The sequence below is a fragment of the Oppia nitens genome, unplaced genomic scaffold (assembly GCF_028296485.1).
Source record: "Oppia nitens isolate AA-2021 unplaced genomic scaffold, nextdenovo-longstitch-racon4-pilon3 scaffold3_pilon_pilon_pilon, whole genome shotgun sequence".
In the NCBI taxonomy this organism is placed as follows: Eukaryota; Metazoa; Arthropoda; class Arachnida; order Sarcoptiformes; family Oppiidae; genus Oppia; species Oppia nitens.
Genome location: NW_026533221.1, coordinates 7,090,555 through 7,113,968, shown reverse-complemented (window position 1 = coordinate 7,113,968; position 23,414 = coordinate 7,090,555). Strand labels below are relative to the sequence as shown.

At 27.4% G+C, this 23,414-nt stretch overlaps 7 protein-coding genes across 7 annotated transcripts; 3 read left to right on the top strand and 4 right to left on the bottom strand.

The window, feature by feature from the left end:
* The first annotated feature begins 8 nt into the window (after positions 1–8).
* On the top strand, positions 9–3,251 carry LOC128958831 (5'-3' exoribonuclease 2-like). Its single transcript, XM_054304770.1, has one exon. The coding sequence runs from the start codon at positions 194–196 to the stop codon at positions 3,167–3,169; it is 2,976 nt and encodes a 991-aa protein (XP_054160745.1). The 5' UTR covers positions 9–193; the 3' UTR covers positions 3,170–3,251.
* Positions 3,252–3,636: 385 nt separating this feature from the next.
* Positions 3,637–5,883, top strand: LOC128958048 (protein KRI1 homolog). The gene is made up of 3 exons (XM_054303864.1): positions 3,637–5,145; positions 5,208–5,778; positions 5,831–5,883. Exons 1-3 carry the CDS (start codon positions 3,730–3,732, stop codon positions 5,881–5,883), a joined length of 2,040 nt encoding a protein of 679 aa, XP_054159839.1. The 5' UTR covers positions 3,637–3,729.
* Positions 5,884–6,075: 192 nt separating this feature from the next.
* LOC128958047 (sodium- and chloride-dependent glycine transporter 1-like) lies at positions 6,076–8,834 on the bottom strand. Its single transcript, XM_054303863.1, has 12 exons — positions 8,675–8,834; positions 8,549–8,588; positions 8,310–8,444; positions 8,024–8,164; positions 7,869–7,938; positions 7,679–7,806; positions 7,514–7,603; positions 7,283–7,431; positions 7,091–7,226; positions 6,860–7,011; positions 6,611–6,800; positions 6,076–6,554 (listed from the first exon to the last, which is right to left on the bottom strand). The coding sequence occupies exons 1-12, from the start codon at positions 8,810–8,812 to the stop codon at positions 6,076–6,078; spliced, it is 1,848 nt and encodes a 615-aa protein (XP_054159838.1). The 5' UTR covers positions 8,813–8,834.
* Positions 8,835–12,063: 3,229 nt separating this feature from the next.
* LOC128957466 (putative acyl-CoA synthetase YngI) lies at positions 12,064–17,243 on the bottom strand. The gene is made up of 16 exons (XM_054303231.1): positions 16,767–17,243; positions 15,776–15,876; positions 15,595–15,699; positions 15,482–15,534; positions 15,166–15,363; positions 14,706–14,891; positions 14,584–14,632; positions 14,383–14,520; positions 14,064–14,318; positions 13,933–13,992; positions 13,777–13,851; positions 13,621–13,720; positions 13,418–13,559; positions 13,213–13,326; positions 13,007–13,148; positions 12,064–12,143 (listed from the first exon to the last, which is right to left on the bottom strand). Exons 1-15 carry the CDS (start codon positions 16,892–16,894, stop codon positions 13,008–13,010), a joined length of 1,845 nt encoding a protein of 614 aa, XP_054159206.1. The 5' UTR covers positions 16,895–17,243; the 3' UTR covers positions 12,064–12,143; position 13,007.
* A 798-nt stretch (positions 17,244–18,041) lies between these two features.
* LOC128958704 (asparagine--tRNA ligase, cytoplasmic-like) lies at positions 18,042–20,139 on the bottom strand. Its single transcript, XM_054304610.1, has 4 exons — positions 19,915–20,139; positions 18,564–19,855; positions 18,402–18,485; positions 18,042–18,342 (listed from the first exon to the last, which is right to left on the bottom strand). The coding sequence occupies exons 1-4, from the start codon at positions 19,958–19,960 to the stop codon at positions 18,079–18,081; spliced, it is 1,686 nt and encodes a 561-aa protein (XP_054160585.1). The 5' UTR covers positions 19,961–20,139; the 3' UTR covers positions 18,042–18,078.
* A 354-nt stretch (positions 20,140–20,493) lies between these two features.
* On the top strand, positions 20,494–22,242 carry LOC128958808 (GPI mannosyltransferase 4-like). Its single transcript, XM_054304743.1, has one exon. The coding sequence runs from the start codon at positions 20,596–20,598 to the stop codon at positions 22,240–22,242; it is 1,647 nt and encodes a 548-aa protein (XP_054160718.1). The 5' UTR covers positions 20,494–20,595.
* An 8-nt stretch (positions 22,243–22,250) lies between these two features.
* Positions 22,251–23,391, bottom strand: LOC128958810 (Golgi apparatus membrane protein TVP23 homolog B-like). Its single transcript, XM_054304745.1, has 6 exons — positions 23,260–23,391; positions 23,109–23,191; positions 22,957–23,039; positions 22,589–22,899; positions 22,400–22,522; positions 22,251–22,310 (listed from the first exon to the last, which is right to left on the bottom strand). The coding sequence occupies exons 1-6, from the start codon at positions 23,272–23,274 to the stop codon at positions 22,251–22,253; spliced, it is 675 nt and encodes a 224-aa protein (XP_054160720.1). The 5' UTR covers positions 23,275–23,391.
* Between the last annotated feature and the right edge of the window lie 23 nt (positions 23,392–23,414).

Here is a 23,414-nt window from a genome sequence, read left to right as displayed (position 1 = left end):
ATATATCGATTGAATGTCACGTTATTTGTGTAAATGTTTGCCATTTAAAGCATCGTTTGATTGCTTTCTATAACAACATTGCAATCAAACGACAATTGAATTGCAATTTAAATCTTAAAAATCAATTCATTTAGTGATTAAAAATATCATTGAATTGTCGGTCAAATCGATAGTTGGGATCAATTGGTAAGCGATGGGAGTTCCGGCATTCTTCAGATGGTTGTCAAAGAAATATCCATCGATTGTTGTCGAGTGTGACGATGCTGTTCGTGGAAATGCCTACTTTGATAACCTATACCTCGACATGAATGGTATAATCCATCCCTGTTCACATCCAGAGTATAAGGCAGCTCCAGAAACGGAAGAAGACATGTTTTTGGCTATATTTGAATACATTGAAAACATCATGAAGATTGTCAAACCCAAGAAGTTATTGTATATGGCAGTGGATGGATGTGCTCCCAGAGCTAAAATGAATCAACAAAGAAGTCGCAGATTTCGCGCATCGCAAGAGTCCATCGAAAAGCTTTTGGAGATTCAAAAGATTAAACAAGAGTTGAGAGACAGAGGTATTGAAGTGAAAGATAAGCCCAAAGAGGCTCACTTTGACTCAAATGTCATAACACCCGGCACTCAATTCATGATTAACTTAAGCCATGCATTGAGACAATGGATTGACGAGAAGCTGAGCTCTGATAATGAAGATAAAGACGGCATTTGGCCTAAAGATTTAATTGTTATTCTTAGCGATGCATCGGTTCCAGGAGAAGGAGAACACAAAATCATGGAATATATCCGAAAACAAAAGGCACAGACGGAGTCTTATAATCCTAATCTATCGCATTGTCTATACGGTGCAGACGCCGACCTCATTATGTTAGGTCTGGCCACTCATGAACTCAATTTTACTATTTTAAGAGAAGAGTTCAAACCAAACCAACCGCGACCGTGCGATCTTTGCGGTCAATTGGGTCACGACATGAAAGAATGTATGGGAACTGAACGACCATTAGATGAAGAGCCGTCTTTAGTACCGACGGAACCCGAATTTATATACATTCGTCTCTGTGTTTTACGGGAATACTTGGAAAAGGAGTGCTCGACAGCTGCCGTTCACTTGGATTTCGAGCGATTTATTGATGACTTTGTTTTCTTATGCTTTTTTGTCGGAAACGATTTTTTGCCTCATTTGCCATCACTTGAAATCAGAGAGAATGCAATCGATCGACTCATTAGTATTTACAAAGATATAGCCGTTAAATATCCCGATCCTAACCCTTACTTAACTAAAGATGGCACCGTTCGTATGGAAAGAGTTCAATATGTTCTTCAAGAATTAGGAGAAGTTGAAGACGAAATCTTTAAGCAAAGACAAGATAATGAGATTCGTTTTAAAGAACGCCGAAAGCGTCAGAAACTTCAACAACAGCGACAACAAGGTTTTGATTCGCAATGGATGAGACCCGAGGCTGTAGTTCGCGGACAGAGGCCTCAAGTTTTTGATAACACTCGCGATGAGGCTTTTAAGTTAAGAGCTACTACTTGTGTCGACAATTTAAGTGCCGCACAAAAGCTCAAAGCAATGCTTAAAGACGGTCCATCAGATCAACAAAACAATGGCTCAAATGTTGATACTTCTCAAAACAACAAAAGAAAAAGTGATGTTTTGAATGACGAAGACTCAGAACCTGAAGATTTGGTTCAACTGTATAACGAAGGCTGGAAAGAGAGATATTATTTGCATAAATTTGATTGCAGTTCATCTGACATCACTGAAGTTAGTTCAATGGTTGCCAGAGAGTATGTCATAGGTTTGTGTTGGGTTTTGATGTACTATTATCAGGGATGTTGTGATTGGAAATGGTTTTATCCATTTCATTACGCGCCGTTTGCCAGCGATTGCAAGAATATCACAGAAATTGAAATTAAATTTGACCGCAAAAGTAGACCATTTAGACCATTGGAACAACTGATGAGTGTATTTCCGGCCGCATCCTCACAGAATCTACCGCCGTCTTGGAGGGCACTTATGACTGCTTCCAATTCATCCATAATAGACTTCTATCCAAATACATTCAAAATCGATTTGAATGGCAAGAAGGCTGCGTGGATGGGCGTCGCTCTCTTACCATTTATCGATGAAGAACGACTCTTCAGTGCACTCACTAATGTGTACAATAACTTGACTGAAGACGAGATTATACGTAATTCTAGAGGAAGTCATCTTATATTTGTTTCCAAAATTGAATCAGATTTTTCTGATTTTGCTAAAGAAGTAGTAAATTCTCCCGCAATGACAGAAGTTTGCATAAATTCCGATGTATTTAGAGGTATATCAGGAACTCTATGTAAGAGCGAAAAGTATTCTTCGGTCTATAAGAGAGTATTTTGCGCTGTCTTTGAGGACCCGGTCTATGACTCGGACTTTATTTTTCCGGCCCTTCGTCTGCCAAACGCAAAGGCTCCACAAATCGTTCTTAAACCGGAAGACTTAGAAAAGTTAGACCGATATAATTGGAGACCAACTATTGGTATGAAACCTCACTATCAAAAGGCATCCATTAGTGAAGCGGGAATGAGAATGTTTGGCCATTCTTACCGAACACAAGATAATCAAAATCCGTACTCTAATAACCGAGAATACAATAGAGACCGAAATGCCAATTATGGACAATACAATAATCCATATAATAGACAACATCTGACCAGAGATTCGGTTCCTCAGCAGTACAATAGTTATTATAAACCACCGAATTCTTACTCGAGTAATCACTTCCAACCGGTTGATAGCAGTTATCAATCGAGAAGATATCAGTCAAATCAACAGACACAGAGTTCTTCTTCAAGTAATTATAGAAATGATCGCCAAAGCTATGGACGTAATCCAGATCATCGCTCAGCGAGTAATACAAATAGTTACCAAAATAGTGGTAATCGAAATCAAAGAAGTGATTATCAAAGCGATCAACAATACGGCTATTTGTCGACCAATTTCAACCCATCGACTCAAAACTATTATCAAACCAGTGATCGAAATGATAACAGAAATTCAAGACAACATCCGTATGACATTAACCAGAGATCTTCAAATAGACAACAACCGTATTACGGAACTAATTCACAGCAAAGACCAAATCAGAGAAGTGATCCATGGAATAGACACCAATGATTTTCATTTGTCAATTTAATCATGAATTGATTGCAAATTTTAATTTAATGCATATGTTATATACACAAGTCTATTGTATATAAATACACTAAAATTTTATTTATTTTTTATGAAATTTAATAAATAAAATATTTGAATGATTTGTTTGAATTGGATTACTTAATATAAGATATTAATGACAAAAAAGTTTATATTTATATATAATGAAGGCTTAAACTTTTTGTATAAATAATATTATGAATAGTTAAGTTAGTTTAACATTAATTTTAATATGAGTGCAGATATGATAGTTGAGGGAGAGGTCATATTATTTAAATATTTATAATAATAGTTATATTTATTAAAAATTTGTGTCAATGTATTACAAAGTAAAAATGTAATCAATTATAAAAATTTGATAATTAAACACAATTTTTTAAAAATTAATAAAAGTATTTATAATTTGAAATATTAGCGCAAATGCTTTGTTAACCAATGAGAGCATTGATATGAATGTCAAGCATTGACTGCAAAAGCATTGCATTTGTTTTGCAGGGATTGTCAACACATGTGATACAAAAATGTCCAAAAAGTTATTGGATTTAATCGATGAAAGTGATGAAGACATCAATCATTTGAACACTCAATCAGATTATGCAAAGAACTATGATATTTGGCGAAGAAGAGAGGAGATCCAGCGATTAAAAAACAAATACGGAATTAATTTAGACATTCAGTCGGATTGTGAACCATCAGATGATGACAATGGATCAGATGTACAATCACTTGATGACAGTGACGAAAGTGATGAAATTGGCGAATCAGATGAGGCGGTCGGTGTCTTTGACAAAGACTTCTTGAAAATATATTCAGCGCTCAAAAGTAAAAATCCTATCATTTATGATAAAAATGCAAAATTTTTTGCAGAAACTAATGAGTTGTTGAAGACATCCGATGACAATGAAGGAGAAGAAGAAGTCAAAGAAAAGTCAATGACATTAAAGGATTATCACTTAAAATTAATTAAAGAAAAGAAAGGCATTACAGATGAAGACTTAGAAAATACTGTCTCACTTACAGATCAACCAATAGGTTATTATGAAGAGTTGAATGAAATTAAAAATGAATTTAAAGACATTATTAACGCCGTCGATGACTCTGAAGAACAACTTCTTAAAGGAAAACAAAATGTTACTAAAAATATAGTAAAAGATAATACTTTAGATTTTTTAAATGAAGAAATTTCTAATGAAAATGATTCAGATCTTCAATATCTAAAGAAATATTGGAAAAATGATAATCATTTGGAAGAACCCGAAAAGTTTTTAAGAGATTATATAATAAACAAGAGTTATGTCGATAATGTTAATAATAATGCAAAAATGTTGACATCTAAAGCACAGATCAGTTTTGGTGATAATGGAGAAGATGTTGAAATAAGTAATGGATTGATTACAATGGATGACATAAATAAAGAAAAAGCTTCTGTCAGTGATATAACTATTAGTAAATATCATTTTGAAGAACCAGACGCTGTTGTCATCAAACGTTATCCGAGAAATATTGAAACGATTCGCGACACCACTAAGGATGAGAAGAGAGCCATTAAAAGGACTGAAACTAAAGAAAGAAAGAAAAAAGAGAAGGAAAGAGAATTGAAAAGATTAAGGAAATTAAAGAGAGAATCTCTTAGAGAAAGATTTTCAAAGGTTCAACAAATCAGTGGAAACCATACAATCGATTTCAATGATTTGGATTTAAATCAATTATTGGACGACGAAAATGATTTTAATCCAGAAAAATATGATCAAAAAATGATGGCTTTGTTTGGCGATAATTATTATGATGACAATCAGTCCACGGGTGAGAGTAAACCAAAATTTGAGTACATGTCTGAAATTGATGACAACAACAATGTTGATAACGAAGACTACGATGACTACGACTCTTATGAAGATAATAATAATAATGTGAATCATAATGAAGAGGAATTAATGGTAAATTTGAATAATTTATTTTATATCATACAGTATATAGTAATCAGTTTTTTAAAATTTAGTTTAAAAGTAATCCAAAAATTAAGAAAAAATTGGAGAAAAAGCAAAAAAAGATAAATAAAAATTTAGACGAAATTGGTATTTATGACGATTTAATTGGTGGTGATTTGCCGACACATTTCAGATATAGAAAAGTTAAGTCCAATGATTTTGGTCTGACTGATGAAGAAATCTTATTTTCTGACGACAAAGAACTTAATAAATGGTGTTCATTGAAGAAGATGTCGCAGTTTAGAGAAGACAACGAAGAGGTTTATGACATGAAGTCATTCTCAAAGAAAGCATCGAATATTAAACTTAAACAAAAAGTGTTGAAAAGCTTTTACGAAAGGAATAATAAAATTGAAAATCCATTTACTGAAGAAAATCTTAAAACTAATGAAGACTTTAGTAGTCGTCAAACAAACGACAATCACAGCCAAGACTTTTCCGGTATAAAAAAGAAAAGAAAGAGAAAGAAGAAATCTAATACTTTTATTGTTACCGAAGTAAACAATCAACAAAATACTGATCAAAGTCTTGTCTCTATCTCTCAACATAATAATAATAATAATAATAATAACATAACTAATAGTAATAATAGTAATGACAAAAGTTGTGTTAATAATGTTAATAAAAATAAAAGAAACCGAAAACGCAAACGAAAAGAATCCAATGAAACTGAAACCAAATATTTAGGGATTAGTGTTGATAGGCTTAAGGCTTATGGATTAAGTAACAGAAATATTAAGAAAATACATCATAAAAATAAATAAATTTTAATTAACTCTAAGCTAAACTGTTTTTTAAATAAATCATTTATTGCTATTTTCAATTTTATTGTTGTTTCAAATAAATTAAAATCATTTAAATATGAATTAATAGTTAATTTTATGAAATAAATGCGGGATTAATGACTCCGATTTCTGATCTGATGTTAAGAGTGGGAGCACTGCTATTGACATAATAGTCATTTGGTTTGTTGTGGACGTTATAGTTGACGGTAAGTGCAGAATGTATTTCTGCATTTTGTCGCCAAAGTTTTGTTGGTCTCAAACAGATCTTTAAATTGTGTTTTATATCTTTAGATAAAAATACATTAATGATATGTAGTACTGCACCAAACGGTATGGATACTAATGATATGATGACAACACCCCAACCCAACCATTGAGCCCAAGAAGGATAGACATATTTGCCATAAGTGATGGTTTCCGTATCAAATAGCAGACTATAAACGTCTTTGAATAAAATTATTGAGATAACAATAGGGGCACCGGTGCTGATCATAACAACGATGTGAGATCTCATTAACGTCGATGGCTTCCAACCCGTCATATATCGTAAATCGGCGAAGAAATTAGATATTCCTTTGATATTAATTATTATATAAGTTATAAAATTTACTTAAACTTTAATTACAAACCATAAATATAGGTAACAATAAATATTTCTAAAAGTCCGACAACAAGACAAGGAATACCGGCAGCGTATGTGTCCATCAAAGTCAACAAATAAATGCCAGCATTTGTGCAAAAAGGAAGACCACATATAAACCATAAGACACCAGAAATGCTAACTATTAACGGCTTATTTAACTTTTGTTTGGAATTTCTCTGTAATTACCATTAAATTTAATTAATACGAGTCTTCAATTGAATAAATATAATCTAACCATTAAATCAAATATATAAGTTGTGACCGTCTCAACCATTGCAAACTGGGAATCAATGCCTAAAAGAAATAACATCGCAAAGAACATCATCGACCAGACCATTGATAGTGGCATTTGAGACAATCCTTCGGGTATTACTATAAATGCTAAACCTATTTATATATTTTAATAAAATATATCATTTTTAATTATAAAAGAATATATTTGATTGTATAACTATTGCAAACCTACCTGTGCCGCTTTGGACAATATCATCGACCGGTTTATTCAATGTATGTGCCATATATCCAATCATTGCAAAAACAACTGATCCACAAAATATTGATGTCAAAAAATCTCCGATTCCAACCAAAAGTGAATGTCTTACCTGTTTTAACATTTAAATCATTAAAAATTATATCAAAAATACGTCAAATAACAGACCACAGGATCGTTAAATCTATTATAAGAGGCGTATGTAATCATTCCTCCGCCTCCGATACCAAAACTATAAAACACTTGAACAGCCGCATCCCTCCAAACTACCGGATCTTTAACTCGCGTCCAATCGGGAGTAACAAAATAACGTAAACCTAAAAATAATTATAATTTTATTATTATATTATAAATATGTATATAAAGTTATTTATTTTAATAATAATTTCACTTTAATACCATCAATAGCTCCGTCAAGAGTTATGCCTCTTATAAACAATATTACAAGAATAACATACGGAAAGGTTGCCGTAAAATAAACTACTTTTCCTATATATTATAAGATATAAAATGTATAAATCAATAATTAAATATAAATTTATTTTTGTTTTTTGTTGAATAAACCGGAAGATTTAATTCCTTTGATAAGAGCTGCCACTACTATAATCCAAGAGACTAACAGTGCGCCCACTAAACGCCAATTCATTTTATCCATTACTTCCAAGCCATCAGATTTGATTAAAACAAAATTACTTTGAAATCATAAAAAATTATTGAAAATATATTCATAACTTTTGATTAATTCAATATTTACTTGAAGTACTCTTCGGTTGATGAGACGGAATGATTGGTGAAATTGTTTTTATCATTAATTGTCTTACAATCTATTTTTATTAGTCATTTAGTGATATTTTTATTTGAATTACAAATTGTTTATAAATTATAGTAAATAACTAAAAATGACTGAACTCTCTGAATTGAAGTCATGTCCGCAATGTTGCCAATTCTGGCCAAAGAAAGATCCGACAAAATAGAAGAGCGTCCACGAGATTATCAGATTGTAATAAACGGCTACAATAGTTGAGCTTATTATTGATGTCATACCCAAACCTTCAATATTTTAATTAACATATCATTTATCTACAAAATCTATATATCTTTACATAATATTCAACTTATTTTTAATTAATAATTTTTTTAAATATATTATTAACTATTTATATTTAATGTTTTAATATAATGGCAAATTGTTTACCTTTAAAAAGAGGTGACAAATTGGCATATAAATGAGCTGGACCCATTGATGAATATTGACCTAAACTGAGCTCAATTAGGAAAAGTGGTAATCCAATGATAAATGAGCAAATTATATATGGTATGAGAAATGCACCTGTTTATTTTAATATATATTCATACAATTAATTGATACTATTAATTAATAAATTACATTATAATAAATATAAATAAATTTATTTAGTAACTAATACCACTTACCCCCACCGTTTTTGTAACAAAAATATGGAAATCTCCAACACTTTAATAAATTTGAATTTTATATAATCATTAATATCTGTCATATTATATGACAACAATATAACACATTTAGTAAATTATACATACATTTCCCAATCCGACGGCATTTCCCAAACAGGCCAACAGAAACTCAGTTTGTCCGCCCCATTGGTCCCGGTTTTCCTGTTTATTCACTGATTTATTGTTTGTTTTATCATTGGCTACATTTCCATCTCTTGTTGTCATCTCATAGTTATTTAAATTATTATCATTCAAACTTAAAGTAGTTGTCATTACTTATTAATTAAAATTTTTAAAAAACTTGCTAATTTTTAAACTTTAAATTTTAATCAATTTTTAAACCACATTTACATTAATTATAAACTATGAAAATTACTTAAAATAGAAATACAAAATTAATTATTTAATAAGTTTAACAAATATTAATAAATTGTTTGACATTTAATACAAATATTCTTATATAACAACTACTCTTTGAAGAGCTGTTGCTATGATTTGATGTTTTCTGACAACAATTCTTAAACAACTAATTCAATAAAACTTATTGTGAACTTCGGAATTATACACAAAACACCTATTATTTAGTCTTTTTTGGACATAATTTGCATAAAATTAGTTAATATTTGAGTTATAGATTATATTGCAAACAATCCTATAATAAGTAATATTGATTTAATAATAATATCACCAAATAGTTGACAATAGATTGTATAAAATCCTTGACACAAACTGCATATACAAACAAAACTTTTTTTTGCTAATTATTGAGTTTTAGACAATTCAATTGCAGCTGCATTTACAGTAAACAGATTGATACTTATCTGAACTAATATTATTTATATATTATTCCGGATAATATTTATGACTTAATTCAAATAGAATAACATAATAATATTATAGACAATTTTTATATATAAATTATATAATTAAATACTACATCAAAAATTATTATTTAAAAAGTTAACTTTTTATTTAAATAGTACAGGTTGATTTTAATATAATGAAAAAATAAATAATACTATTATAAAATGCAAATACAATATTTAGAAATTTGTATCACAAAATTTTTTTTTATTTGATTGACGACACAAAACTAATATGTATTTTCATTGAATTCCAGTTCTCTCTATTCGTGCAAATCGTTGTTTTGAAACACACACTAAAAGTCACGGATTTCTAGTTTTTCCTTCAAATGTATCTATAAATTGGTATAAACTGTACTATAAATTATTGTATTATAAACTAAATAAAACATTGTGTATTAAATATATTTTATTAATTTATTTATTTGTTTATTATAGTTTTTTATTAATAAGATTATTAATGGTGCACTTAATGTCTAATAGACAATTATATTTTAAATTGTTTTCTTAAACAGATTAGATAATTGATATAATAAAGAAATATTAATCTTAATTAACAATAATCATTATTTATTATTACATTTGTTAGAAAACATGACATAAAATCAAAATAATAGATTTTGTGGATAAAACACAGATTATATACCATATGATAAATTAACACAAAATATTGTCAAAACAATAATTACTTTTCTATTGCTTTATATAAAATTTGCGAAATAATTATATTTCACATTTTGAAGTTAATTAATGTGGAAATATGTTTTTAGGCTATGTATAGATTTAATATAAAAACAAAGATTTAAAATTATTTTTTAAAATTTATTAATTATTTTAGTATCTATCTATGAATTTTTGTAATTATTAAAACTAAATTTAATTAATGACTTTAACTTACTTTTAAATTAGATATAAAAATGTTTAAATTTAAATAATTTTAACAGATAAAATTTATAACAAATATATAAATAAAATTATTTATTCAATTTTTATCTTAATAAAGTAATTGTTGTTTCAAAATAATAGATCAAATATTTAATCATTTAATTAAATTCTAACATTAATTATAATAATTTTTTTATTTTATGTAATTTTATAAAAGAATTTTTTATTTAGTAAATATTATTATTTGTTATTATAAAAATTATTATGATATCATTTTTTAACAATAATTCATTTAGTTTTAATTCAATTATTAAAATTTTTTATAAGTTTAAAAATAATTAATAAAGATATTGAAAAAATTTGCATAAATTTTAACTTATCTTATTATTATTTGAAGTACGAATATTTCCAATTTTAAATGTTAATCAGTGACAAAAATAATTAAAAATAAAATATAATAAATTAACAAATTATATTCAATGCTAATTGTAAAATATTATAATTAAGTAAGTAATTATGTGTTTATATTGCGTGAATTCACTGAATTACTTAATGACTTACTATTTATAATTTGCTTTAAATTATTATATTAAATATATATTTTTTTATTTATTTAAATCAAGGATTTTATTATAATTGTTAAATATTTTTAAAAAATAAAGATTTTAAAAATTAATAAACTAAAAATTATGGTGAATTGTCAAATTATTGAATAAAATAAAATTATTGATATAAATATATAATATATAATTTCTTGTTAATAAATATAACATTGATTTTGTTATTTTAACGCTTCATTGAAGTCCTTGTTTTTCATAACACTGCAAACAACCGGACAAAGCATACAACCAAACGGTTTATATTTTAATAGACTTCAAGACTATTATCACTTAATTTTACTGTATATTAATTTAATTATAATTAATGTCATGTTATTTTGGTTATATTATATAATGTTAATAAATAAAATTAATTTAAAATGCAAAATTATCGTTTATTATTATAGTCAATATTTTATAAATATACTGTAAATTGCTATAAATTATAAATATTAATACAAATATGGTTTATCTTACATAAGTATCTTTAAAATTCTTTGGTTTATTTTGTTTATTGTTTTATATCTATTTAATTATTAAATAAAAATCATTTTAAATATATTTTGATTTTGGTAATTATTAAAACTTAAATTTGTGTTATTATAATATTATTTAATCTTACAAATATCTATAATTAATATTTTATGTAAATTAAGATAATTTAAATATTAATAACTTCATAAAACAATAATATACTGACAGCACTGCTAAAAATTTTAAAATTTTTATTTTATTTTTAATTTAGTCATATATTAATATATAATGAATAAATATTAATAACCTAAAAATGTTAAATTAATTAACAATTAAATCAAACAATTAACAAATTAAATTAAACAACAGTTTATCTTTTTTGTTGTTCAATAAGACTTGTAATTCACAAAAAAAATATTTTTTACATATTTTAGATAACATTTATATTTAATATTATTTAATAGATATTGCATTTTATGACACTTTTTTATATAACTTTATTGGAATCAAATAAGTTTACAAATATACTGTATATTATTTATATTAAATTAATCAGTATTAATCAGGGTGTTAAAAATGGCAGACATAAAGAATAGATGCCAATTTTGCCAATTTTGCCAATTTTGCCAATTTTGCCAATTTTGCCAATTTTGCCAATTTTGCCAATTTTGCCAATTTTGCCAATTTTGCCAATTTTGCCAAATGCCTGCTCTGTCTCTGTCATGCTCTGGGCATCTATTATCAGGTGGTGRTACATATTATTTTAATTTTATATTATTAATTAATTTATAAAACATTGTTTTATCAATATATTTATTTGTATTTGTGTTTTGTATACCTTTAATTAAAAGGTAATATCCTTGGAAATAAGTATATTAATTGTAAATTTAATTAACACGCTAAAAACACTAAATTACATTATTTTTATATATACAGTTGCTTTTTAGCAATTTAAAATGGCAGGCAAATAAAATAGATACCCAAAATGCCAGGCATTTATGGCATCTACATGATTTTTGTATTTGGGCATTGCCAGGGCAGGCATTTATTTTCTTAAAGCCCTGGTATTAATTAATTAAAATTATAATAATTTAGTTTTTAATGAATATAATAATACTACCAATTATTACACTATTTATTATACTTTTAGATTTTAGAATAACTAATGAATCATTAGTAATGATATTTCATATGATATTAATACAGTATAACTATAAACACAATGTTTACTTTACTAATAATATATTTATTAAATTCAAAATTTTCATATTCATTACTTTACTAATTGTCTTAACTTATAATTACAATGACTTTACAAATGTTATACTTATATATTTATATAGTAAATAACTTATAATAATAATTAATTCATTGATCATATTATATAGTATATAAACTAAATTTATTATTATAAATAATTATAAATTAATAAATTATTTTAAATTATTTGAACTTTATTAATGTAATGATAGTATAATTAAATTATGTAGTTAATTAAAACTATATTACTACTAATATAAATATTAAAATTAACATAATAAAATTTTGTAATTATATAATATCGATAAAATATAAAAAATATTTATTTTAAAAAATACATTATTTCTTTGGTTGATTTTGTTTAAGACCCAGTATTTTACAGGTTTGGTCTCTCATCTCAAACTTTTTAGCCTTTCCTGTCGGTGTCATTGGAAATCCATCAACAAATAGCACATATCGGGGAACTTTAAAATAGGATATCTATTTAAGAAAAATTATTTCGTTAATAAATACAATAATATCTAATAATTTGTGTGATATTTACTCTTTGTTTACAAAATTCTCGTATTTCCTGTTCAGTAATTTTTTCGTTTTTATTCTTAAGCTGAACCCAAGCGCACACTTCTTCACCACTTCTCTCATCAGGAACTCCAACAACCTATGAATTAAAATATTAATTGATATAAATGTGTAAATATATAAATATATAAATATATAAATGTTTTGTTATAATTATTAATAGTTATCACATAAGCATCAAATACTGCCGGATGTGTGTGCAGTAATTCCTCGACTTCTCGGGGATATATGTTTTCACCGCCTCTTATGATTAACTCCTTAGTTCGGCCCACAATTTTGATGTATCCGTATTGATCCATAGTTGCTAAATCACTATATTATTTATATTGTTATAATTAAAATATAAATGACTTTTTCATATAGCGATTCATACCCTGAATGATACCATTTTCCCTCATCAATGGCTTCCCGTGTCTTAACCTCATCCTTCCAATAACCAATCATAACGTTATGTCCTCGCGATAATAGTTCACCTAAAATATGATCAAAAGTGTCACTTAACGGATCAGTTAAAATAGTAAGACTATACCTTGTTCACCAATTTTGGTGATCTGTCCGGTCGCGGGATTTACTATTTTAACTTCAACTAAATCTAAAGGACTTCCTATACAATTATTATTATTTACAATAAATTTAATTATTGTCAATTTGTTAAATGTAAAATTTTTAATTGCAATATACAAACCCACTGTTTCCATACGGTTATTAAATGTGTCATTTTTATGACAAGCTGTAGTACACGGACCTTATATTAGTGAAAATGAAATTAATTTATAATTATTGAGTATTTATTGGTATAAAAATTAAATCCTATACCGAGTTCAGTAGCGCCATAACCAATTCGGATGTCATCCACTGATGGTATAACACGACTTATATTATGTGCCACTTCTACGGGAACGGGTGCGCCTCCGATCAATGTTCCCTTTAATGATGGGATTTGCAATTTATTTGTTTCCACATAATTTAATATATCAATAATTTGTGTGGGCGTTACAATAATATGAGTGCATTCGTGTTTTATCATTGTTTCAACAATCAGTTTAACATCATATTTAAGATTTGGGATTACTTTGTATTAATAATTATAAAAAAAATCTTAGAAATAATAACATTAAAAAATATCTATTAATACCAGATTTAAAAGGTGTGCCACACATTGATATATTGCCCAACACTGCAGCAAAAGAGTGAAAAAACGGGAGAGGAATACACATTGATATTTGTTTGTCATCAAAATCAAACATTTCTCCGCATAATATCGTATTATTCACTAATAGATAACCAATTTTGTTGTTAATTAGTTTGAATATAATTATTACATTTATATACTCACCTATTGTATAATGTGATGAATAGGCGCCTTTTGGTTTACCTGTCGTTCCCTTAAAAAAATAATTTTTAAATCAAATGTAATAAAGTTATGATAAAAATATGCTAATATATTATTATACAAACCGATGTGAACATAATGATCGCCGGGTCATCGGGTGATACGGCATCAGTCACTTGACTACTAATTATACCGTCATTTGCCGTAAGATTATTGAACGGAATATAATTGACATAATTGTTGTCATCTTTTGATGGCTCACTTCCATCCATAAGAATTACATTCTTTAAAATCAATGGTTCCTCTTCTTTCTGTTTTTTTTAAAAAATATATATAAATTAAATAAATTTTTATTTTATGTTTAAAAATAATTATCAGCTATTGTTTTGTACTAATTACAAAATAAATAAATTAAAATCATTTATAAATCATTAATATGAGTACATTTTTAATTAAAAATTTTATTAATAATAATCTTATCATTTTATGCACTTATTTGTACTAATATACATGTATTTGTACTGATATTTTGTAAATATGAAATTATATAATTATTGTTTAGATAAATAAGTTATAATTACATACGTTTTGAGGCATTTTAAGAGTTTCAGTTAAGATGTTTTGATATTTATTAACCACTTCTTGTTTAGAGCCGTTTCCCGGCATAAAAATGGCTTTTATTTGTCCCTTTTTGAGGGCATAGTTTAATTCTGGTGATTGATATACAGGATTAACTGTACACAGAATTACTCCCAACCGAGCGCAAGCATATTGTGTCTGAACCTATAATATATGTCATCATTATTTAAATATTATTATAAGTAAATATTTCTTAGACTTCCTAAACTAATTTATATTATTGTAATTTAAAATACATAATAATTTTAAATCAAATCAATACCCAGGCGTATGAGTTACAACTCCACAGTCCCACTACATCTCCTTTTCTGAGTCCTAATCAATATGTATATTAATTTTCTATTAAATTGAAACAAATAATTAAATAATAAATACCTAAATCATAGAGTCCTTTGGCTAATCGGTTTACGTCTTCATTTAGTTGTGAAAAAGTTTTGCTAATATTTTCATATTCACTGATAAACGCAATATTGTTGGACACTATTAGCATATTAGTTGAAAAATAATCCATAAAATTAATTGATATAATTATAGACATAATTATACTAATAATAACCTGTTTGTGCTCTTTGTGTTAACAGATCTCCAATTCTAAGATATTGTAACTGTCGGTCACTTCTGCCAAATGCATGTGAATAGGGAAGCGATACGTGAGGACTGGGATTTAAAATAATATATTAAATATAACATATAATTAAAACAATGTTAGATATATAAATACAGTATAAATGTATATTAAGATTATGATATTAAAATTTAAGTTTAAAAATAATTATATTAATATATTCAAAGAGTTATAGGGATTAAAGAAAAATGGAGAGACAGAGATGACATTGAATATTATATTTTATTATTACATAATATTACAATTTATAAATCTAAATTAATATTTATTACAATATAATTAATATACTGTATATTATCACAATATTGTTATAACTATTATTCAATTATTAAAATTGATTATTGTTACTAAAAAATTAGACTGTTAACAATTTACTTTATATATTAATTTAAATTTTATACTAAATTGTCATGTGATCATAGTATATGATAGTAGTGATCATCAATTATTCATTATTATAATATAATTACCATTTTTAATGTATTCATAATTGCAATTTAAAACATGAATTAGTTTAAATAAATAAATTTTATTTTAAAGAATTTTAATGAAAATTATATATGATAAATATGCAAATACAATATAAATGATTTATTTGACTATAATTTATTATCATTCATACAATGTTATAAAAATAATTATTAAACTGAGTAATATAACACGTACAGTATAACATAATTTGAAACATTTCCTCATTTTATCAATTATTAATTTTACTGTAAATATTTTTTTTTTAATATATCTAATAAATTTTGTTTATTTTGTTATATTTTCCTATTTATAAATAAACTACATCATATTTATAGATAACACCAAAACTCTTTAAAATAATATAATATTAGATTAAAATAAATTTAACACTTTAATAATATCTGTAAAATTAATTAATGAAAGTAAAATAAGTCAAATATATATATTTTACCTCAATTTTTGAGAGTAAGACTTGTAGTCCACAAGAAAAACACTTTTAACATATTTGAGAACAAATTTTTTATTATATTTGCCGACAAAATTTGGACACAATTTAATGCTATTTAATAATTGTGACATTTTATTATAATTATTCGCAATTAATGGTGTTATTTTCAAAGTGGCGTATATTTTATATTTCTATAAATGAATTGCAATTTTTAGTGATACAAATTTTAAAATAAATAAAACTCAAGTTAAAATAATGAGTACAAATAAGCTGAAAAGTAAAATTAGGTTTTAGCACAAACTTTATATCCGATTTTAATAAATTTAAACTCAAAATCTCTAAGACTCTGTAATGAAAATTAATATTAATAAATGTTGAACTGATCACTGCCTGAGGCTATACTATAGTACACCCAACACAAGATTGTTGATATAATTGAATAAATTTCCTCTAATGAAACTTATGTTAGAATGGAAAATATTTATTGATATTATTTTAATAAATTAAATTAATATGTGTACTGTATTTATAAAAATGTCTGATTATTATAAATAACTCACTATTAAATAAACAATTTAAATTATAAAAAAGTTTTTTAAATACTTGGTATAAAACTTGTTGTTCAATATATTGAGTACATTCGCGCCAACCTTTGGTCATTAAATTGTTAGCAATTAAATCAAATGCTTTCAAATCTATGAACATATAAACACTATTTGAATAATCAACTAAACAAATCACTTATCATTATGTTATCTGTATTTTTTAATCAAATACAGTATATTATAAATTTAAAGAAAACCTAATACAACTATTAGTCTATTTGTTTGAATCAATATAATACATATTTTTAGCCTTCATTCAAGTTTAAATTAAAATTACTATTTAAATGTTGTTTAAATGTTATCACTTTTTATTATATTAAATAATTAAAAAATATTTTGTTATAGTAAATTACTTGGTACTGTAATTTGATACCTTATGTAATGTTATAAAACAAGATTTAATTAATACATTTTTAAAATAATTGATTTATGCTTTAATTCATTGATTGATGAACCCGTTAATATTAATTGTATAATAAACCAGTTATAAGTTAATTAAAAATAACTTATTGCATACATACACTTCAATTGGTAATAGAAAACTAATTACAGGTAATATTATAGAAAAACCACTTTTATTTGTAATTCAATTTTTATATCAAATTATAAAGTTCAATAAAATCGTAATTTTAAATAAGCAAATAGTTACCATTAATTAACAAATAAATTATTCAATTAAATTAAAAATTGAATTATCAAAACAAATTAAATTATGGTTTACAACGCGAGACAAATCTTGGRTAAAGAGTAGAATCGCGAATATGGTATCGGTTTAGAACATATGTAATAAATCTTTCGAGTCCTAACCCATAGCCTCCGTGAGGAGTCGTACCAAACAAACGTTGATCGGTATACCAATAATAGTTCTTTGGATCCACACCTTCACGTTTAAAGCCTTCCATTAATTCTTTGTGATCCCATATCCTCATTGATCCTCCAATTATTTCTCCCACTCCGGGTAGCAATATATCCATCTAATAATTAAAATTATTAAATATTCTATAAATATTCTACACTTATTTATATGACTCACCGATTCTGTAAGTCTTTTATCTTCAGCACAACGCGGCATATAAAATGATTTTATCTCAGCCGGGAATCTACACAACATTATTGGCTATAAAATCATAAAATTTTATTAAATACTATAAATCAAACAAATTAAATACAAATAACTTAATAAATTAAACAAAACCTCATTTATTTTGTCAGTCATCTGTCTTTCAGGCATTTCTGGAATGTCTTCACCGAATTCATAAAATGTTTGGTCCTCTTTAGTGATGTTGTTTTCTTTAAGATAAACTAAAGCCTCCGTATAATTCATGCGCTTAAATGGTTTCTTCGGTGCTTTGAATTCGGGATTGAAATGGTTTATAGTTTCTCTACCCAAAGGATCGGCCATCAGTCGATCGACGACATCAACCAATAAATCTTCTACTTTGTCCAACAAATCTTCAAACGATATAAAAGCACACTCAGCCTCTACGTGTGTATATTCAGCTAAATGTCTTCGAGTACGGGACTGTTCGGCTCGATATGATTGAGCGATACAGAAGACATCACCCAATGAAGGCAATACTGTTTCCAAATAAAGTTGTGATGATTGAGTCAAATAAGCCTCTTCACCAAAATAGTCAAACTTGAATAAAGTGGATCCGCCCTCACATTGTGACTGTACTAATGTCGGAGGTGTCACTTCAAGATAACCTCTTGAGAAAAAATGTTCTCTAAAAGATTTGAGAACAAGTGATCGAAAAGCCATTATTTTTGACAAAATCTCTCCTCTAAGCATAAGATGTCTTTGATCCAACTGAATGTCAACCAAAGCATTCTCATTGAGCACGTGATCAATACCACCGGCCGGTGCATTGCTAATGAGTTTCCAATAATCGCACTGCAATTCATGTCCACCYGGAGCTACCTTTCCTTCGGGTAATACTTTAAGCGTTCCATACAATTGAACAGTAGCTTCGGTTTGAAGTACGAGTGCATCATATGTTTGACACATTTCATTGGTCAGAACGCACTGTAAGAAACCGGTTCCGTCTCTCAAAGTTATAAACATAAGTGCTTTTCCCTGTCGTCTCAACCGATGGACCCAACCTTTAATTGTTATTCTTTGGTTGCGATGCGCTGTTGTGTCTCTTATTTTAATTAGTATAGGCGTTGACAAAGACTCATCCAATTTGATGGTAATGTTCTTGGATTCCTCCAAATTCTTGAGTCGTCTCTCTTCATCTTCTGTTTCCTTCTGTTGTTTTTCATCCTTCTTATGCTTTTCTCGAACCCATATCTTCTTAATCTTTTTGATCTGAGAGACGGACACGACATCCCATATTTTGTTCGCTTCTTTGGATTCGCTATAAAAAGTGGGAAACGGCTCTTCACCGGCTCTTCTCATGGCTTCTAATAAAGTCTTCAAAGGTTTTCCTTCAGTTCCATCTCCAGTCTCATCGCTTCCAATCTTTTCGTTGATATAAATCTCTTCTGTTATAAAATAATTAACAAATGTTTTATCACTTGACATGTGTTTAGTGAAGACTCACTTAATTTTAATGTTTCGTCCATTTGTTGTATAATTGTTTCACTCATTTCAATATAATTAATACTTAAAAGTATTAATCAATTAATTTAAACGATAATTAATTTAAATATTTCTAACAATATTGAAGTGTTTGTGTAATGAAAGCAATGTTTTAATTAATTTATTGCTTTAAATGCAAGAAATGATGAAAATGTAGTCATCGATGGCATCACTAATACAATGACTATTTGACTACCGGTTTGGGTAAACATAATATACGAGTAAACAAATGACAAATCATTTACTATTATGTATTTTCACTCATTTGTCAAATTCCCAGTCTTTCCTAATTTTATTTGAAATTTTCAATAAAATTATTAAATTGTTATAAAATGATCACTCAATTTATGTTATTATACAATAAAATATATACTAAATTTGTATTTTGTATATAAATTATAATAAATATGAATATATTTCATACATTAATAGGAATTGTTAGTCATTTGGGTTTAATATATGATTGAAATTCAATACTTATTGCTGTAATAAACGCTATTTGTGTTGATTTATATTTAGTGTTGAAATTTACTGTAAAAAAGTTATGCAATGATTGCAATCAATTGCAAAAAAGTTTTAACTAAATATTGATTTAATTAAATAGTTTTGATGTGTTATTACTAATTGATGTAATGGTTAGACAATGTCTGCAATGAAGTATATATGTGTTTGTCTATCAGTGTTTCGTTTGTGTGAGTTATGGATGAGTTGGTCATACCTACAACCCGACCAATTCTTTCAGTCAACCGAACCCATCGCTGGCCACGTGTTTGACACCAAAGTATTGATGGTCTGGGAGTTCAACACTTCGTTTCCGTTGAGAAATATCTTTTTTCCTCAACTGATCTCAAGACCCGTCTTTACATTACTTAAATGGCTTGAAGTTAATGACAATCCATTTGTGGTGTTTCTTTGTCCACGAATTGTCATCACTTTATTGTCATTCATTTGCGATTACAGTTTATACACAATGAGTCGATACAGTCAAAGAAGTACATCACAAGTGATACCATCGCTGGTCATATTTGGTTCATCTTATATCACATTAACTTATTTGACACAAACTTTTAGCAATACTATTGAAACTATTTTACTATCAATTGTTTTAATGTATGTCTTCAAGTCAATGGCAACTAATAATTACAAGACATATAACACAACAATTTTGGGAACAGTATTATCATTTGGACTCTTCAATAGACCGACATTTGTTTTGTTTGCATTTCCCTCTGTTTTCTTTTGGGCCAAATATGATGGCAACACATCTCGTAAGACTAAACGGTCAAAAAGTTGGTCACAATTTGTCGTTACAATAATAACCCGCGGCTTATCATTAATACCATCGTTTGGTATTACATGCTTAGCATTGATAATATTTGATACTCAATACTATACTAATAACAATATCTTTGATTTATATGAAGATGTGATTAATTTGAGATTTGAAGAACTAGTCAATAGTTTAGTGATAACTCCCTTAAATTTTATTATTTATAACACAAAGACATCCAATTTGGCTAACCATGGATTACATCCGCAATACTTTCATGCTTTAGTCAGTGTTCCCCTGACTTTCTCAATATTAGGACTGTTAGCATATTATGATATTTTTGACAAACTCAAGAAGTTATCATTTGGTCGCACATCAAACAAATGCAACTTTGAATTGATAGCTTTGTTAACATTTATTATACCATTGATAGGATTTTCACTGATCCCACATCAAGAACCCAGATTTCTAATCCCAAGTTTGGTTCCTCTTTGTTATCTCTATGGAAAGCCAGCGATTAATAGCAAATTATTATTTATTTTATGGATTATTATTAACACAATTCTTGTCATTTTCTATGCATTTATACACCAATCGGGTGTAATTAAAGGACTTTTTGATTTAAATGATATAATCAAACAAAACAGTGATAAACGCATTGATATAGTATTTTCTCGCACTTACTTACCTCCTCGTCATTTGCTTAATATAGATAACAAGTGGTCAGACATACAGATTCACGATCTATCGGTTCTGAATTTTCCTCAACCATTGAATTCGCAAATAAGAGAACTGAGAGATCAAAACGCAACAGATTTTTATCTCTTAATTCCGAGTTGTCTTTCGGAACAATTGATAGATTTATTTACAAAACATGGATTAAATTATAAATTATTAAAACAGTATTTCCCGCACTTCACAGCTGAAGACATCGGAAGTTCATTAAATATATTAAAGACTAGTTTATATAATTATAGAGAAGCTTTCAGTTTAAACCTTTGGAATGTCTCAATCAACTGATATAGAGTTCAAGCGCTGGGATATGGACTGGTATTCTGTGTTGTCTTCTGATTAGACGATGACATGAACTTTAAAATACAAAAATTATTAATTTAAGTCATTTATAATGTCATAAACTATTTTCAATAAATTTTGTTAAATTAATATATTTGCTTACGTTATAAAAGATTTGTTTTCCCACATATTGTGTTAAAACTGATTTGAAATTACCACCTAATTTGCAGCGAATATAGCCGTAGAGATTAGATGAACTCAATACAAGAGCTAAAGATACCACCATCTGATTGATATATAGTTTAATAGATGTTTATAAGGGTTTTCTTATATCAATGATTATAATACTTACAAACCACTGGATATTAAGTCGAAAAATAGTGACTAACAGTAAGATAAACCAAAGTAACGGTGCGATTATTAGTGCCGTCCAAAAAATGGTTGAATCGGCCGTATTGTCAGTCAATTGGTTGAGGCCTTTGAGTGAATCTTCACCGTTATTATCCTTATTGTGTTTATTCTCAAAGAGCCAGTGACTGTTGCCATCGTCATCGACGTGATTCCACCACCGAAGACCTACAAGTAATCTTCCGGTGACATTCTTAACGGTCCAGAAATCCATTGATATTAATAATATTAATAATACAAATATCGACAAGAAATCTAGTAATTAATCAATAATTATATTAAGATATGATTGCCATTATAATTACCACAAACCTTGTCCAAAAAGACCTCCAAATAAATAGGTGACAATCGATGATAACTTGAAGATTATATGAAAGAAAGCAGCGCTCGGATGTCTATTTGGTCATCAAAAAAGACATTTAGGTTATCATAACAAACCAATTGACTATTCATTAAATAAATACTTAAATCGTTGATGTCTTGTAACAGTTATGTCTCTTTCAAAATCGTAAAGTATGTGTTCAGGACTTGAAGACATCGATGATGTCTTAAAATATCAAAGATATCATTAATAAATAATAATGACATAAATTATTAGTTTCATTAATAACATACCGTTTGACCCATCATTATATGGTTAATGTATTATCAAATAAATCAATCAATTTAATAGTCATCACATAATAAGCAATCAATCGCTACATTTGTATTGAATTTTAATAAAGTGTTTGCTTTCAAACAAAACATTGCATCAAATGAGTGACGTTTGC